This window comes from Strigops habroptila, chromosome 5 (assembly GCF_004027225.2).
Source record: "Strigops habroptila isolate Jane chromosome 5, bStrHab1.2.pri, whole genome shotgun sequence".
Lineage (NCBI taxonomy): Eukaryota > Metazoa > Chordata > Aves > Psittaciformes > Psittacidae > Strigops > Strigops habroptila.
The window spans coordinates 38,383,935-38,401,670 of record NC_044281.2 but is presented as its reverse complement, the minus strand read 5'-3'; the positions used below and the strand labels follow the sequence as shown (position 1 = coordinate 38,401,670).

Below are 17,736 nucleotides of genomic sequence, written 5' to 3'. Positions count from 1 at the left end.
ATATGTGCACCCATTTGAAGATACAACAGAGGGCACACCAGTAACAGCAGCAGAAAGGGTACATCCAGTATCACAGGGGCTGAAAGGAGTTCTCAGCAATCAAAAGAAATGGCACTCAGTTGACTAAATAGGTCACAAAGAACATTCAGGGGCTCGCTTCAGAGATCCAAAGGCAATTTTCATTTAAGTAGCAACTTAAGAGGAAAACAGTTAATTTTGTTCCACAGGACCCAGGGAAATCCCCTGCCTTATGACAGATGAAGCAAGGGCTGCTACTTCAAAGTGAGGAGGTCCTGTACTCCAAAGAAATCACCAGACACTAGATTATAACTACAAAAACTAATGCTAACATTCAGATAGTTCACACTGTAATGTAAAGGTGTTTCTGATAAAACCTCTTACCCTAGCCGCTCTACTTACAGCTGAGGAACCCAGATGTTTCCCATGCAACTAATAAGAAAAAAGAAACCAGCAGTTTTAGTAGGAGAGTGTCATACTGCTTTGACAGGCTTTATTCAACTTTATTATTCTAAATTCTACCTGAATATTACTTAAAAACTGTTCTATAAAGGAAACATTTTTATGAACCCCAGCTAATAGCGACAAAAAAAAGCAGATCATTTGCACTGTCACTCCAGTCACAGGAAGGCACCATGAAGGTATACCTTCCTATCTGCTCTCTTCAGGACACAAGGGTTAATAAACTACGTCCAAACTTTGAACTTCATAGCTCAATCCTAGAATAATTTATGGCTGATCAGAGCTGTGGCTAGAAAAGAAGCAAGTGTCTAGTCAGAGACTAGGTATTTTTCTCCTATCAGATTATTTACCTGCAATCACCACACCACAATTAGCCCTGCAAACTGCAATTGTAACTGCTAAAAGTCAAGACTTATGTGTAAGGTTGTACTCCTTCCAACCCCTTTGAAAAAGTGCTATAGCCCCACAATAACTTGGTAGTCTTCCTCTCACAGCAAGGATGAGGGAAAACACCCTACTGCTAGAGAAAAACCTTAGCACAGGCAGGGAAAGGAAAAATAAAAAGTATCATTACAAGTACACTATTAAGCAAGAAGGGAAAAAGTAACATTGCAGCAACAGCACTAGAAAGACCAAGTGGTAAGAACAGCATCTGTGCACCAAAGTTACCAGAATATAAATCAGGAATATAAAAGTCACTGAAGTGCTTTCACGTGCCATCAAATTCCTGTACTTAAAATAACAATGATAGATAGCAAAGTAGAATACAAAGAGATGTCAGTAGTTGAACTGCACCCTATTCCTCAGCTACTTTCTCCCTGCCCCACCCTCCTCCCCCCCCATTATTTTTATTTTCTGCCTGGAACTCTCCTTCCCTTCTAGCTTGGAAAACAATTAGCTTTCCAGAGAGTCAGTGAGATTTATTTATACTGATCAGCAAGTTAGCAAGTTGACTTTCAATACTGCTCAACTTCATTAATGCATTTCAAAAAGATGAAGTTGTTATACTTACAATGTCCCTTCAATGTGTAATATTTTTCAGTTCTAAAATGAATTATGTAGATATTTTTCATAGTGATAGCTGGAAGGATTTTACTTTCAGGTAATATACAATAAATCTAAATTTCTCTACCAAGAAGTAGCACAGACTTCTAGTGCTTATCTCATGTTTATGTAGCACCAATTCACGCATCTCTAAAAGTCTACAGGAGAAGTTGAAGGACTCAGCAAAACACCATTGCAGTAGGAGAGAAGATACAGCAACAACAAAATACCCCTTCTTTTTCACTAGTTGTATTTCTTCAGAGATAGAGCTTTTCACTTGTAGAAGCTTCAGGCTGGAAAGCTTGCAGAGGCTGAATGAGGATGGGAAAAGCCTCACATAACTCAGTTATTACCATGACTGATAATTAATAGTAAGGTGCAAGTTCCACCCCAGTACAGACATAAATCCAGAGCTGGAGAGCTGCAGCTGTAAACACAACTCGTAAAATGCAAATTCTAATCACTTTAAACAAGTTTCACGTGTATTACTTCCAGTGTCAGTAAACCAAGCCAGTCACTAGCAGGTAAGTATAACTGTCTTCAAATTAAGTGTTTTAGAGAATGTTTTTTTCCATGGCAAATTGTGGCCAAAATAACTCATTTTTAAGTGTTTCAAACTACCCCATGATTACAAATGGAGAATAAAGGAATTATGTCTGACTGACCACAATGACAAACAACTTTTTAGGAAAAGAAGAGTGCTTGTTTTAAATCCTGAAAGCAACTCTGTTCTATGCTTCAGTGTTCTCTTCTATTCCCCTCCACCTATACTGGAATAATTCAAGCAACACACAGTTTCTAACCTTGAGGAGCAAGACTGTATCAAACTGGAGTCTGACTACTATTTCAGCCCAAGCCAAAAAAAAGTACAAATCTCTCATCTGAGCCACCAAGAGCAGTTTCTACTTCTGTGCTTGCCCAAGAAGTCATGAAAACAGCAGCTCCACCAAACTCATTGCCCTAGATCCAAAGCCCAGTGTGCTCCACGCAGACTGGAGCTGTGTGTTACCAGGGTGCTGGGTTCAGGAGAAAGAAGGATGTCCTGCAACAGATACAATGTGTTGTGTATCATTGACTGCAAAAGGAAAAAAATCATGGTGCTATAATTACAAGCAGACATTCAGCACAAGAAAAGGAGCTACTAGGTAGGGAAAAACTGAATGGCAGGAACAATCAACAGAAACAACCCCCTTTTGGAGAAAGATAAAAAACAACATCTGTTCAAAATGCTATTTACAAAACAATTCATTTCACAAGCGCCCATGTGGTATTAATACTTTTCTCAAAATCCTTACTTAGAGCATCCCTGCCAACTTGAAAGACCATATCTGCATAGTCTCATATCCTGCCCTACTCAATCTAGCTAAATAATCAAGAGGAGTACTTGTGAAACTGTTTGTTTAAAATCACTCTCTTGAGAATTAAATGCCAAAAGGAAATATGGAAATGGTCACTCCTACACACAAGAGTGACTAGCTGATTCAAAATTGTGCTTTATTTTTAATGAGTACATGTGCAAGTCTGTGTCATGTTTTTTATCTTTGGACAAAACTATTCTTAAGATTAATTTTATCTTGGACACCATCACTCTCTTCAACTCTGTGCGCAGAGAAATATGTGGCGTTTTGGCTTCAAACCAAAGCTCTGCTTTGGACCACCATCTTCTTGTTACTTAGCAATCAGACTCACATCACCCCACCAAGCAACTAGAAATGGATGTTTCAACATGTGTAATGGGTTTCTCCCTTCCACAGCACTTTTCCAGGTGTCAAAAATATCACGCCCTCTGCTTTCTTGGACCTACATGATGCATGCCACCCACTGTAGCCTGAAGGAAAGTCAAATAGCACTCTGACATAAGTTTTCCAGGCACTTCATCAAGCACGAGTGGCATCTAGAACTTGCAAAAGAAGGGAAAATTCTTTAATATATTCTTTTAATTCAGAGGGGAGTATTTGGAGCTTGTTTCATTACTAGCAATATACATTACTTGTAATACAACTTTTCTTTCTTGAGATAGAGACTAGATTTGGTTCTCTTGAATCCCTTGCACCCAAGTCCAACTGAAGAGTCCTACTCTCCTCTTAAACACGATATCCCCAAACTCAGAGGAAAACATACAGCATTCTACTAGTGTAATTATCAAATCTCCTAAATATTTAGACAATGGAATTTTGTTATCATTACCTTAGAAACAACTCCCTTGATAATGGGAATAGCCTTGCAGCAAGTAGCAATCTCCCTTGGGAGCTCTTTGTGCAGCAGATGCTGTTCTGCACCACAAACATGCCATGTTCTATCATCTGATGAAATTTTCAACGCCCCCTTTCCCTTCTGCAGGAAGCCAAGAGGATTTCCTAAATCACATGATAAGTTAGAGCATTTTCATTCCAAAAAAGGAATCACATTTTTCCTCCTCTGGGAAATCTCTGCACTTTTTCAGTTCACTGTTATTTTAGGGAGAAATTCCTTTCTCCACCAGCCTTCCTTCCCATCTCTCCCCACTCAAGAATCTCTGCGATGGTTCGGACAGGATCCCAACCTTTTAAATTACTTTTAAAAGGTTGCTGCTGCATTGCATATTGACTGTGTCTGAGTTTTGTCTGAAGCAGAAAACATGAATGGGACATGACATATCAAATTGCTCTCAGTGGTATTACATACATAACAACAATATAGTAATCACACAGGAAAATATCTATACAAAAACCATGATCCAGACCCCAGCTATTGCGTTCCTTACACACAACTTGAAAAATTCCTCTGTCACTCTTGTGGCTAGCTTGGACAGCCCATTTTATCTTAAAAATCTTCATTTGTCAGAGTAGTATTCAACATTGTCACTTTTGGAGTTACTTTGCCAAGCAGAAAACTCACTATCACACTTAAGTCCAAACATCAAAAAAAATGATGATGTCTTTTAAAAAAAAAATGGTGTAAGTGGTGAGAATAACTCTAATTTTTTTTTACAATAATCTGTCACAACTAATTTCTTTAATTTCAAGACATACCTTAGAGTCCACTATTCTGATTAAATTTCACAACCTGCATTCTGGCTGATGAACATCCATTTGCTATTCATTCTACAGATTTCAGCTGCAAATCAAAAAGAATGCAGCATTATTAGAAGTCATGTTTGGCAGGAGAAAATGGGCGCTTAAGACAATTATCACTGTGCCTTAACAAGGGGATCTACAGTACATAAGTCAAGTGACAGGTAGGCATACAAAGGAAACCATGTATAAGAGAACAGCAGCTGACAAGGAATAAACAGTCACAGTTCAGCAGATACCGCCAATTCATGTTTCAGCTGACAGTGAGCAAGCCCATATGTCAAGGGATTACCTCCCGCTCATCGGAAGCTATACCCTTTACAAATCATTGACAAAGCCATGAATTTACACAGACCATATGTCAGGTTCTAATTGAATGGTTCTTAAAGTTGCTCTTCCAACCATTTCCAAAACATACAAGTTTCAAATGTATAAATAAGCCATCTTCTTTACTACACTTAGGGAACACATTTTTCCTTAGCAGCTCCAAGGTACAGTAATAATTGACATGAGCTCATCCAAATAAACTCATTATGCAGCTTGTTATGACATTCTTCGTAAGAAAATAAAACAAGGAAAGCTTTGCCTCACTTGGTGCTTTTCAAGGTAATACAGTGATGCAGAACAGGGAAAACATGCAGTAACTTCAGACTCTTTTCCAGCAACTGACCTAGAAAATTGGAGGATGAGATGGAAACTCCACTCACAGTTTGGAAGGAAAGTATGCTGTTTGCCAGCTGCCAACCCTACAGTCACTTCATTCATGAACCGCTTGGTGAGCTTTCTCACCTGAAATTGCATGTGCATTCATCCAAGAAACCCACTTGTTTTGCATTCCTCTTTCCAATCTGCATATATCAACTAAGATAAATCCAGAAGCAAAGGTGTCCTCACCTAACTCCATACTCAGATGGTCTGCAGTGACAAGCTCTGTGCAGCACCCATCTGAGAGAGTGCTCAGGTGTCCCCAGCTCCTGCACAAGTACAGAGGCATAGATACTGCTTTGATGAACATTGAAAAGCCAAGGCTTACTTTTATCTGGCCAGCACTCTCCCTCACCCCATTTCTACAACCTCACACCACTGTGAGTCTACATAAACTTTGGATAACAGAAGGAGGAGCAAGCGGTATACACCTCTTGGGACCAGAGTGACAAAAGCAACCAAAGTTGTTACCATAGCATTATTCCAAACTCCTCTCATACCAGCAATATATTCCATAAAGCTTTTCTTAAACCCTATAAAACTTCTTCAGATATGACTTCAGAGTGAATTATTTTGTTCCCAGCGGGCTGCAGGACAGAATGTAATACTGACAATCACCCAGAGGGTATTTTTTGTTTGTTTGTTTTATGATGGTCACCCGTGGTAGATGCTTCCGAAGTTGGATATCCAAGTGAAATTTGAGTTTTAATTATGCCAATAAGCAGTTTCAGAGATTTGAGAGTTTCCTCATTGCACAGCAATCCTTCCCTCCTGAGGAAGCCAACAAAAGCGATTGCTGAAACAAGCTCTACATTTCCTAATTCTTTAAGAGCTGCCAAGAGTGCAGAAAAAGATAGTGGACATGCCTCATATTTTACATGAGACATAAGCAATACTCTATAGGCTTGCCCTTCTGGAAAATAATTCCACCTCACATTCAAGTGCTGCACATTTTCATCTTCATTAAAATATCACCTTGTTCTGATGACCAATTGAGACCTTAATAACAGGAAGAAACCCCTTTGCCAAAACTTTAATAGAAAAGGGACAAGTCATTTCCTTTTTATCATTAAATACTCAAGGGCAAAACAGTCCTTAAAGCCCAATCGCTCTAGTCTGCCCTCAAAAAGTGCCACAATGTGATGAAACTCCATCAGGATCATAGGTGGTCTCTCACTCAGAGAGCACTTGAGAGGTAAGTAGTATTCCTCCATGGCAAGCACAGAGCACAGAGTTTCATCTAGCAAAATTTGTCAAGAAGAGTTTCTCATCCCATACAGGGCTACCAGAGGCCATGGGAACAGAAACCTGCAGTTGGGCTCTCAGGAAGGATGAGCACTAGATGACACTGCAATAAATAAATAACGAAATAAAAATTAAACAAATAAAAAGCCACACCAAATCTATAACCATTTCTACATTTCCATGGACTTACAAATACGAGAATAGTTTAAATTACAGATTTGTGTCATCTCAATGCTGTTTTATAGAATGGCAAACAAGTGACATAACACAAATCTTCAATGAAGTCGTAAAAGTTACACTTTACCCTCAAGACTGGGTGGGACCTAACCTCACAAAGTTTTGTCTGTAAGGTTGGTCTGAAAACAGCTTTAGAAAATGAACAACAAAAATACAACAACCAAAAAAAAAAAAAAAAAACACCACCCCCCCCCCCCCAAAAAAAAAAAAAAAAAAAAAAAAAGCTTTTTCTTCCCTTTTTGAGGCTGGACTCTGGTAAGGAGAGCAATACTCACCCTGCCTGAGCACAGCTGAGAAACACTCCCCATTATGGAAAAAGCCATCCTGCAATTTTTATATTAATGACTGGATCAACCTTACCACGACCGTAACTTCCTTTCTCATCACAGACCCTACATACAAAGTCTTGATTATTCCCACAGGCTGAGTTATAAATACTACGAATAATAATAATAACGAAAGTAGTATCCTCAATTGTCAAAACACCCCAATATCTACTCCTTTCTGTACAACACTCCTCTTTCACATAAAACAAGCCCTGGAAGGTCTGGAAATGACCAAGTAAAGCTTTTTTCCTATTCGCTTAATGAACAGGCACATCAAAAGCTACAGCCTCCCCTGAAAAACTACTTTGATCTAAAAGAATGAATAAAATCAAGAGAACATTTTAGCCACTTCCATACACCAAAAAATACTTCCTGGTCATCCCCCCCTAAGTTTTTGTTCATGCAAAAAGAAAAAATCTCAACAAAATCGAACAGAAAAAGCTAAAAAGCACAAAATTTTCAGCTTAGTACTGGTGTGCTAGTGCTCTATAATTAGCTAAGGGCAGATTCCCTGCCGTCATGTGAAGTAAAAATGTTGGAAAAGTTTCCTTTCCTCCTGAACCTTTCAAAATAGCATTGAGCCATAGCCTTCCTTGTGGCAGCAAATCTGGAATGAGGCTGCAAACCTTGCTTTGCCTTGCATTTTAATCAGTGTAGCCAGTACTGGAATGGGCAAGTAGCAATGACAACTACAAAAAATCATTGGTTTTGCTACCATGTGCCAGGGAGAGGTGAGCGAGGAGTCAGTGGGACTGCAAGTGCACACACATGGGATGGTGGCAAAGGAAGAAGCAGGATTAAAAGGAGGTTTGTTGGAGAAACCCATCTTTACATTCAAATCAAGTCTTCCTAGGGCTCCCTCAGCATTATACGAGTTCTACTGGCTTGGTATTTACTCATATTGCAGTTCAAGCCACATTCCATGTTAATTTCCAAACTGACACCAGACACATCTCTTCCTGGTGTACAGCATGCATGTCACTGCTCCTATGGATGTTCCAGCATGGGAAACATGGGAGGTCAGGCTAGGCCACAAGTGCAGCCAAAGATCTGGTGAGAACAGTTGCTTTATGCCCCTTCCAACCACTGGACAGCCACCAGTTCTTCAGCTTTTTAACCATTCATTTGAAAAATACAATCAGCAGTACGCAAGGTCAGGAGAACAGCAGCTCAGTTAATTAGAACAGTCCACCCATTTCCATCCTCAGCAAAAATACAGATGCCATGCCAGAACAGTCTTCCAAGCCTCACCATCGCTGCAGCCAGATACTGCCGCTATGTGAGTTTTGTGAACCTCAAGCTTCACCTGTTAAATAAATTTGTTTCAAGAGAGGCACAGTAGGGCAATAAACTGTTGCTTTTGTCAGCAAGGGCTTGAGGTGGTTACAGGGCACTCGCCAGGGAAATTACCAGAGTGCTCAGAAACAGCTTCTCTGGAAATTGATGCTGCAACAGTTGCAGTCATAGCATTGAAAAAACCCACCAAATACACATTGTATCTATGCTGAATAAAGGACACCTTCAGCACAATGTTCACTGCATCCTCCGCCCAAGGTTTCTCACATCCCAGGACACCTTTTCTCGGCCCAGAGCCCTCTTGTCTCTGTGGGATACGCTCTCTACTGCATCCTTAATACAGGGCTACCTGCACCAAAGACCTACCTGACTTGGAGGACCAATCAACACAGGTAACCCTGATCCCCACCTGGAGCAGAGAGAAAAATCTGCAGGTTGTCTGATACCTACTTGAAAATTGGCTGCAGTTCAGTTAGGTTCAGCTTTTCCTTCTTAGGCTTAGAAGGAGTCACTAGGAGTCATTATTCCTGGCCTACCCAAAATTGCCAGGATTAACTACCATAGGAACACCACATACACACACGCCTTAATTTTCTACAGGTATTTTTTTTCAGACCTGAATCAGCTGATTACATTCTGATCCAACAGAGCTCAACCACTGGTTACATGCACTAAGAAATACAATAACAAGAGACTCTAATCTTTGTAGGAAGAAAGCTGTAGAGATTAGGCATTCAATGTGCAAAAGCAAAGCATTTTATTTAAGTCCTTTGTCTACCACTGCGTATTTGAAAAACATTTATAGCTTACCTCTTTGTGACCTTTTTCATTTTTTTTTTCTTTTCCCACAAAAGACCTCTTCCCAGCCCCACTGCATCTCAGCAGTGTGGAGCTCTTGCCTCTGGCAGCACCCTCGACACCCACAGGACCCAGAGCAAGTAAGAGTCAGAACAGGGACTTCCCTTGCTTCATAAGGAAGTTTCCTTCAAGGTAAATCCACTTTAATTCTCTCTCTACAGTCCTATGAGGGCAAGCTGTCTAATAGGGAAATAACAATTTTTGTATCAAGTGCTAGAAATTACCACAGGACAAAGGCCTTAATTAATAGGTAGTACTATGGCTGCAATGCTTCCCACTGCTAGACTGAGAAGTACCACCTAATCGCCTGCCAAGGGCTCCATCCCCATCCCACTCCCATTGCTTAAAAAGTCAGTGCATGGGGTTGTGCATTTGTACCCCCACAGCACACCTTGTAACAGTGCCTGCTGACCAGCACCAGCAAGGCTTCTCTTCACCACTTTTTCACTGCTTCTCCATCCCTTGCCACTGCTTGCATGTGGCTGACGTATAAAAAAAAGAAACTACACACAAATCTTTTATCCCACCTCATCTTGCTTGCCAATATAGACTTTTGCCATTTCTGGTCTTCCCACCAGCAGAAGTTACCTTGGCACAACTAACTAAACTGTCTCATCTCCACACGGGACCTCCCAGCAGCGCATCAGATCTCCACAGTTCCCTCCCAGCGAGGAAGCACATATAGCATAGGTTTAAAACGAACACCAATACTATCGATATTTCACTCTGTTTCACTCAGCCATACTCATCACCCAAGCTGTAGCCATCCACTCATTCCCCCTGACATTACAACCCCTTACCAGTGTACTTCAGCAGTTTCTCCACTCTACTCCTCTACAAGGTTTCTTCCGCTCCCACATACATATAACTGAGACTAGTAGAGGGGAAAGAGATGCAAGCTCTGATACTTCTGCTGTAAGTCCATTTATTCAGCTCTGTCATACCCTTCCAATGCTATGGATGCTCCAGCCCCACTTTCTACTTGGTTATGCGTCCTGTAAGGCACAACATCACTTTCAGAGTGATGATTTCAGACTGAATTTCAGAGGAGAAATTCACAAATATCAGGAAACACATTCTCCTGTGTACTTCTTCATATTTCAAAATCAGTAAGTGAATTTCCCATTCAAATTTTCTGCATCTTCCTCCCAACATCTCTCACACCCTGTGGTGCTGTTCAGCTGGGGCAGAACACAAAGGCTCGCTGCCTCATCCATAACCCCACGCCTACATGCTGCACACCTGCTGACCTTTCCCAGCTCTCTCAGTTTTCAGAACTCTAAAGCAAGCTCTGAATGTTTCGTTCAAGCCTCCCAATATTACTATATTCCCCTCTGACCCTCCACAAACCAAGTATTTATTCAAGAGTTCAGAGCTCCTTGCCCTCTCTACTGTTTGATGTTATCACAGCCTCATTCTTTACCCATCTGGAGGGGGTTTTGTGTTTGTTTTAAAGTACTGTTCTCTCACAGCAGTTTGGTCAATTGGTCCAGACTCTTCCAGCAAATTTTATATCCCTTTTGAAAGAACTCATCCATAAGACCATTTAGCATTTCCACCGTTTCAAGAAAGCCCATTTATCAACTCTGCTAGAAACCAGCCATCCTGAGAAGTAAACAAGTAGAATTTATTGTACCAAATACAATACTGCACAGACATACCTAGTATAATCGCTCTATTAATTACTCCTATATTATACAAACTCTTCCTACCTATTTTCTAATATAATCTCCATGCTCAAAAAGCTTATATGGTCCAGACCGACGGCAGAGCAGGATCATTTCTTCACCAGCCGTAACTGATTGATGCAAGTCTAACCCATCCTAACCACCTCCAGTAATGAAGATTGAAGAGCATTCCCAGGAAATAATTCAGCACTTCACTACTCTGTCAGTAAAAAGATTCCCAGCACCTAAACAAATCCCTCTTCTCACACTGTAAGCCCATTACTACTTCTCCTACCCAACACAGATTTTCTGTTTTTCTGCATCTTCTTTGCAGAAACCTCCTTTCAATTTTCTCTATATTATTAAGAGCTCCAGTTCCTGTAATTTGTCCCTGGAGATCATTTATTCTATGATTCGTCAGTTCTTGGGTCTCTACTTTCTCCCAATGGTCCACATAGCTTCTGAAGTGCAGTGTGTCAGAAAGGAGAACTCATCTTTTCTGTGAAGCGATAAATAGGCACATTACAGATGCTGTCAGAACAGTTAGGATACTGGGTCTCAACCTGCTCATAGCAAGCTTTCACTTGGTTGCTAGGTTCGCAGGGACTCAACACCTATGGAACTGACTTGTGTACAACCTCCCTACTGAAAAGAAATAAAACTCAAAAACTAATCACTGCAACACCACAGCCAGCCAACAGCCAAGCTGCCAAAAAACATATAGCATAACCCAACCAGTACTGAAGCCAGAAGAGCTTTCTAATCATCAGCCCACAAGAGACAAGCAAAATCCTTCTCCTTCCCCAAGCACTTTAAGGAGACTGCTTGATAGCACAATTTTGGAGTGCTCCTCAGTGTGCCCACACCTCAGCCACATCTGCTCAGCTAGGGCAACAGCAGCAGCAAAGCATCCCAGAAAAACAGAAGAGATTAGGGATACTTTTGAATGGTTGTTTTCAATGTTCTTGCATGTTTACCGCTACACTTGGCCCAATTAGCAGAATTGAGCAGGAATCTCAGTCTCTATTAATCACCAAGGTCAACTTACATTTAGATAGATTTTTTATTTTCTGGGTCAAACTGCTAAAAGAGATAAATGATAATTACAGCTGAAAACGCTGTTCCACACCTGACCAGAATCCAGGGTACCAGTGGCCTCACTTGCCAGGCTGGTATTTACAAAGTCTAAAGTCAATGCCACAGAAGTCACACTTCACACATGTGAATGGCCGCACCACAAATATGGAACTGATGCAATTGAGACACTCAATACCAACAGAACCTCTGGCACCCTGTCGCTGTGAAAACATACCGACATTGTCAGAGGAACTACAGGCACCCTGAAGATACAAGGCACAAACACTTAGCTGCTCTATAAACAGTACCGCAGGGACCCAGCATTATATCTGCTATTTCAATGGAGCTCAGAGCCCCGCTCCATCACCTGATTAACACACAATTTCAGTGGCTTTACATAGTTCATGATGAGTTGCTTCAGCAAGACAACAAGTGAGCGACAGGTGCACACCTCCAATGGTAGCTCTTTATATTGGCAGCAGCAAAACAGATTGTGGCAAAAGCTAGAAGAATATCCCACAGTTACATACTGTTCCCTTAGTTTAAAAAGAAAAAACCTCCCAGTATTTTTAGCAAATCTTTTGAGCTCCAAGACGCAACCTGCTGCCTTTACGGTTTTTTTCCACTCTAAGACACATAGTAAGCAACGCATGTGCTGCCAGTCTTTCCTTTCCTGGCACAGGCATTAAGCACGCTGCTTCTGCAAGGGAAGCAAACAAAAAGTGGCCTTTTTTTTTTTGCTCCCTTCCCTCTCCTTCAAGCCGCACCAACCTGGATGACATCGCCTCGGAACGCATTTGGGGAGCCCCCGAGCGCCTCTCCCCTGGCTGACCTTGACGGGGGGCGGCAAGAGAAGAGGAAAATCACCAAGACAAGGCGAAGATCCGCTGGGCACTTGCTCGCTCCCGTCCGTGCCCCGGCGCGCCGGGCGGATGCTGCCCCCCCAACACCTCCCGCCCCGACGGGGGCTGCCGAGCCCCCCGCCCCCCGCGGCTCTCCGCGGCCCCGCGCGCCACCTGGCGGCCGCGCCCTGCCCCACCGGGACCCGACCCCCGCCCCGGGAGCCCGTACCCGGTACGGCGGGCTGCGCCGGGCCGCTGCCGCGCCTTCCGGGAAGAGGCAAGTAAGGCAGCCAGCGCGGCGCGGCGGGATCGCCTGTCCCCGGCGCACAGTGGCGGCGGGAGGGCCAGGGAGCTGCCCACTGCCAGCGCAGGGCCGGGGTCTCGGCTGCCGCCGCCCGCCGCACTCAAGTTTTGCCCTGCGACGGCGCTAAGAATAACACGCAGCTGCCGGGGCCGGGCCGGGGGCCACCGCCTCCCAGGGAACCGGGGAGAAGCCGGGCCGCCACCCACCCCGCCACCCGCGGCTTGCCGGCACCGCGCCCGCCTCAGCCGGCAGCCGCCTGAAGGGCACGGCTCCCGCCTCACTCACCGTCCGGTGCCGCTGCTGCTGTTGGCGGCGCCGCCCCAGCGCCGGGAAGCAACCAGCCGCCGTCAGCGTGGCGGGACGGCGGCAGAGGAGGAACGGCAGCGACCTGCCCGTCGTGGCCGCCATCGCGCCACTGGAGCCGCCTCACCCTGCGGCGGCGGCGGCCGTTACTGCTGCCGCCCGGGCGGGGAGGGAGGGGGCAGGGAGGGTGAGCGGCGCGGCGGGGCGGGGCCTGCCGGCGGCGGCGACCAATCGGAGCGCCTCCCTCGCCGGCCCGGGGCTCGTCAAGCCTGGCCGGGGCCACCAATCAGCGCGGCGCGGATGCCCTGCCCGGAGCAGGATTGGTCCCTCCATTCCCTCCCCTGCCGGCGGTGGGCGGGGCCGCGCCCGGGCTAGAGGGCAGGGAAACTCCTCAGCACGGGCGCCGCGGGGAGGGGTCGTCCCGGGGCGGAGCCAGGGCTGGGGCGGGTCTGGGAGCGGCGGGGAGGGCGCGCGCCTGGAGCGGGGCAGCGGGGAGGTGGGGTGCAGCGGCGTGGGGGGTGCGCTGGGGGAGATGCGGTGGCAGGGTGACCTGCGGGGTTGTGCACTAGGGGAAATGGGGTGCGCTGGGGAGGGGCGCGCTACGAGAGGGAATGCAGGGAGGAGGGTACACTGGGGACAGGGTGCAGGGAGACAGGGTGCAGCAAGGAAGGCTGCAAAGGGATGGCCCTGGGGATGCAGTGTGGGGTCAGCGCAGGGATTTGGGGTGCCAGGTCAAACCAGCATCCCACCCCCATGGCAGTTTTGATGAATCGTATAAAAAGTGGGTGATATATATTTTGCAGAGAGAGATGTACATGTATGTATACGTGGTGGGGTGGGATGGGCTGCCAGCATAGACCTTGCAGGCTACATAAGCAATATGTGCCCAGCTGTTTCTTCAAAGGTGATTAACTTGAATTGGTTTTCTTAGAAAAGACTTTTTCCTTCAGCCTGGGAGTTCTTACAATACTGCCAGCAGCTCCTTTTAAATTCCTGAGAGGGAATAGTCCAGAAGGGAAACAAGCCTATTGCTTTTAATACTGGAAGTAGCCCCAGAACTGCCCATTAGAAAATGGAACTTTACAAAATATTAATGCACAAGCAGTTCCCATGTGCAGCAATACTGTTATGGCTGGGACTGAAACAAAGCGCCTTGGCTTGAAATCAGATGGGATCCTTTATTACTATTATTTTTTGAAGTCGAGGAGTCTGGATCCTTGCTGCATGGAGTAATCAGGACGCAAGGTGTAGAGAAGAGGATGCTTGGGAAAGGAGAGTCACGGGAAATTAATGAGGAGAAAACTGTGGCAAGGCTGGAGGTTGCAGAAAGCACGAGGAACATGCGGGCGGAGAGACTGGCTATTATTTTCCACTGCTCTTTGTCACAGAGACCTAAAAATACAGAGTGAAGCACGAATGGGTGATGGGGTGACATGGATGTGCTTCAGCCGTCACCCACACTATCACAACATGCCGGTGCCCTCCTCCTTCCATCCCCACCTCCCTCCAGTGCTACCTTCCCCAGGTCCTGCCATCACATCTGCTGAGATGCCGAAGGGTTGTTTTCAGCTTTTCCCCAAGCAACATCATTTTGGAGCCACACAGCTCATCCCTGAGCAATCCTCCTCCTCAATTCACATTTCTGGCTGTGTTTTCCTGCAGGGAGGGATGGGTTTTCCTTTCCTTCTCTTTGTCAGTTGGGAAAACCTGGTTGAAGCCATCAAGTCTCAACTGTGTCCTTCTGGAAGGATTTACCCATCATCTTTCCAGCATCGCATGTTTAGCAATTCAATAATTATTTGCTTTTTTCTTGCAAGAGCAAGGGGACCTATTGCAGCAGCTGCTCCGAGCTCCACTGCTTGGATTGGCTCGAACCTTTTCTCAACCCCTGCTTGTTGTATTTCCCTCTCCCTCTGTGCTAAAATATGTCAGCATGAGGAAAAAAGCTTTAAAAGTCAGGATTTTGTGCCGGGCAGCCTTCTGTGATGACCCCGGGAGCATCGACACTGGAAGATGCTCCTGTGCACATCTCAGCTGAAAAGCTGCCTTGTGGCCCACAGCCAGGGTGCCCCTCTCCAGGGACATCAGCCTCTTCCCAGTATGGTTTGCAGCATCCACGCACAGTGGGATTAAAAGCCTCAAAATGGCAAAACTGGGGTTGATGCAGCCCAGAGAAGCTGGAAAAGGGAGATTAGAAAGACAGGAAAGCGGGAGGAAGGAAGTCCCCAGGATAGAGAAGGTCCACAGGAAGGCAGAGGATGCAGCCCCAGCAGCACTTTGGGGCAGAGACACATCTTCACGCCATAAACTACCCAATCCAATAGTTTTTTGTTGGCTGTGTGAGCAGAGATGCGGTCAGGATGAGCCCATGCTGCCCTCCCCATGGGGTTTCCTGCAGGCGCTTGATGCAGGCAGCTCCAGAGGAAGGCAGGGATGGGCACATCCAGCAGATCCTGGGCTGCCGGACATGCCCCAACTGCTCTCTCCTATTCCCTAGTCCTCCAGCTGTTCATATTTAGATTTTTATTTCTCTCTAAAGAGAAGATGGAAGTGTTCACCTGAAGTCATATTTTAGGCAGCGTTTAAACATTTCCAGGAAGTATTTGACAGAGGTGGCAGAAGACAGCATGCAAGCAAAGGCCAAGGGCAGCAGAAAGGCCAATAATTTGTTAGCAAACCCATGCTGAGCACGTGAGCACTTCATTATAAGGCATATAAATGGGAATTAAACACAACCCCCAAGATCAATACCCCGTGCAATTAAACAGGCCAGCAGGGAATGGCTTCCCAGGAGCACAGGGGTGAAAGGAGTGAGAATATCAGCACCAAAATGAAACCTCATCTGTTTAGGTCAAATAGGAGCCAGTACCCTGCCAGAAGCATATTCCACTCTTTTAAAACTTATATAAAATAATGTTTTTAACAAGGCTTTCTCCTGGTGATTATAATTACAGCTGGATGAATATTGGAAAGTGTTCCTAAGAAGAATTGATGGGGTAAAGCACACCAGCATTCACAATTAATATTACTGCTGTGGGAAAGACTGAAGTGGAAAGCTAAAGCCTCAAACCCCCATCAGCCATCCTGAAACTGCTGATGGAGGCATGGATGCTGTCCTCATGCAAATAAGATACTGATCGGAAAGAAAGCGAGTGTGCAATGAACCTATAGGTAAACCCAACACTTTGGCTCAGACCTGAGCAAGCCCCAAAGTGCTCGGATTAAATAAGATTACTAGAAATAAAAAAAAAATAAAAAAAAAAAAAAAAGAAAAAAGAAAAAAGAAAAAAGAAAAGGTGCCTTAGTCCATGGGCTCATCACTTTCCTCATGTCATTAAATTTAGGATTTACTCTATTTTATTCCTATAGATGTCCAGGGCTGCGATATTTGCAAAATCCTGCACATGGAGGTTAATGTATCTGCAAAATCCTGCAGGTGCATTGGGTGTGGGTGTAAATCTGGGAGGATACTAGGTCCAAGTCCATTTTACCTCCTTTAGTTTAGAGGAAAGGTTGGAGCTTTCAGACTGATGCAGATAACACAGCCCAGTCCTGAGATAGGAGGTCAGAATCTACCTGCTATTAAAGGGATGGTGCTGGCCATTTTCCACAAGCTGAGCACTGCAATGGCTGCTCAGGGAGCAATAAGATATGATGGGGGAATGCCCCTGGGCTGTGCAGGATGACGGTCCCTGTCCCATCGCAGGACCTTGGCTGTAAATCCCCAATTACCCAAACATGCCAGCATTTGCTCAACCACAGCGTATTCTCCTTCCATCTCCTTTTGGGGTCCAGCATCTCTGTCAGAGATGGCCAGACCTCTGTGTGCTGCTGCACCCAATCCCCACAGCAAATCCTCCATGTCTCTGGCACCACCTTAAGCCTCACCAAAAGGTTCATCCTAGGAATCCCTGCAGTGTTTTCACTGAAGAAGGGAATGGCAGGATCCAGCAGCCTCCCGTGTTCCTGAAGAGCAATTGCCATCTATTTATGCCTCCGGAAAATGTATTTTTTAATGGGGGGTTCATTAAAGCCTGAAGAGAGCCAACGTTAGAGGCATCTGGAAGCAACTAAAATTAAAATACCTAAAATTAGCCCCCTCAGCAGCGAATCCTCCCTCTGATCTAGATGCTGAGATGCACATGACCCAGGCGTGCCTTTCTCATTTTCCCTTCCCGCTGCCATCCCATTCCTGAGCTGCTGGGCATGGCTGCAGCAGGCAATGCGCCCACCCTATGCTATGACCCAGGAGGAAATAGCATCCTTCAACTGGGTTTGCTGGGATTTCTCCCTCATTTC

At 44.9% G+C, this 17,736-nt stretch overlaps 1 protein-coding gene across 2 annotated transcripts in view; it reads right to left on the bottom strand.

Moving 5' to 3' along the window:
* Positions 1–13,638, bottom strand: part of MCU (mitochondrial calcium uniporter) — a 90,520-nt gene extending 76,882 nt beyond the window's left edge. For both annotated transcript variants that reach the window (XM_030487734.1, XM_030487736.1), the window contains exon 1: positions 13,420–13,638. In XM_030487734.1, the coding sequence (XP_030343594.1) occupies positions 13,420–13,542 (123 nt within the window). In that variant the 5' untranslated portion in view covers positions 13,543–13,638. The remainder of the gene's footprint in view (positions 1–13,419) is intronic.
* Between the last annotated feature and the right edge of the window lie 4,098 nt (positions 13,639–17,736).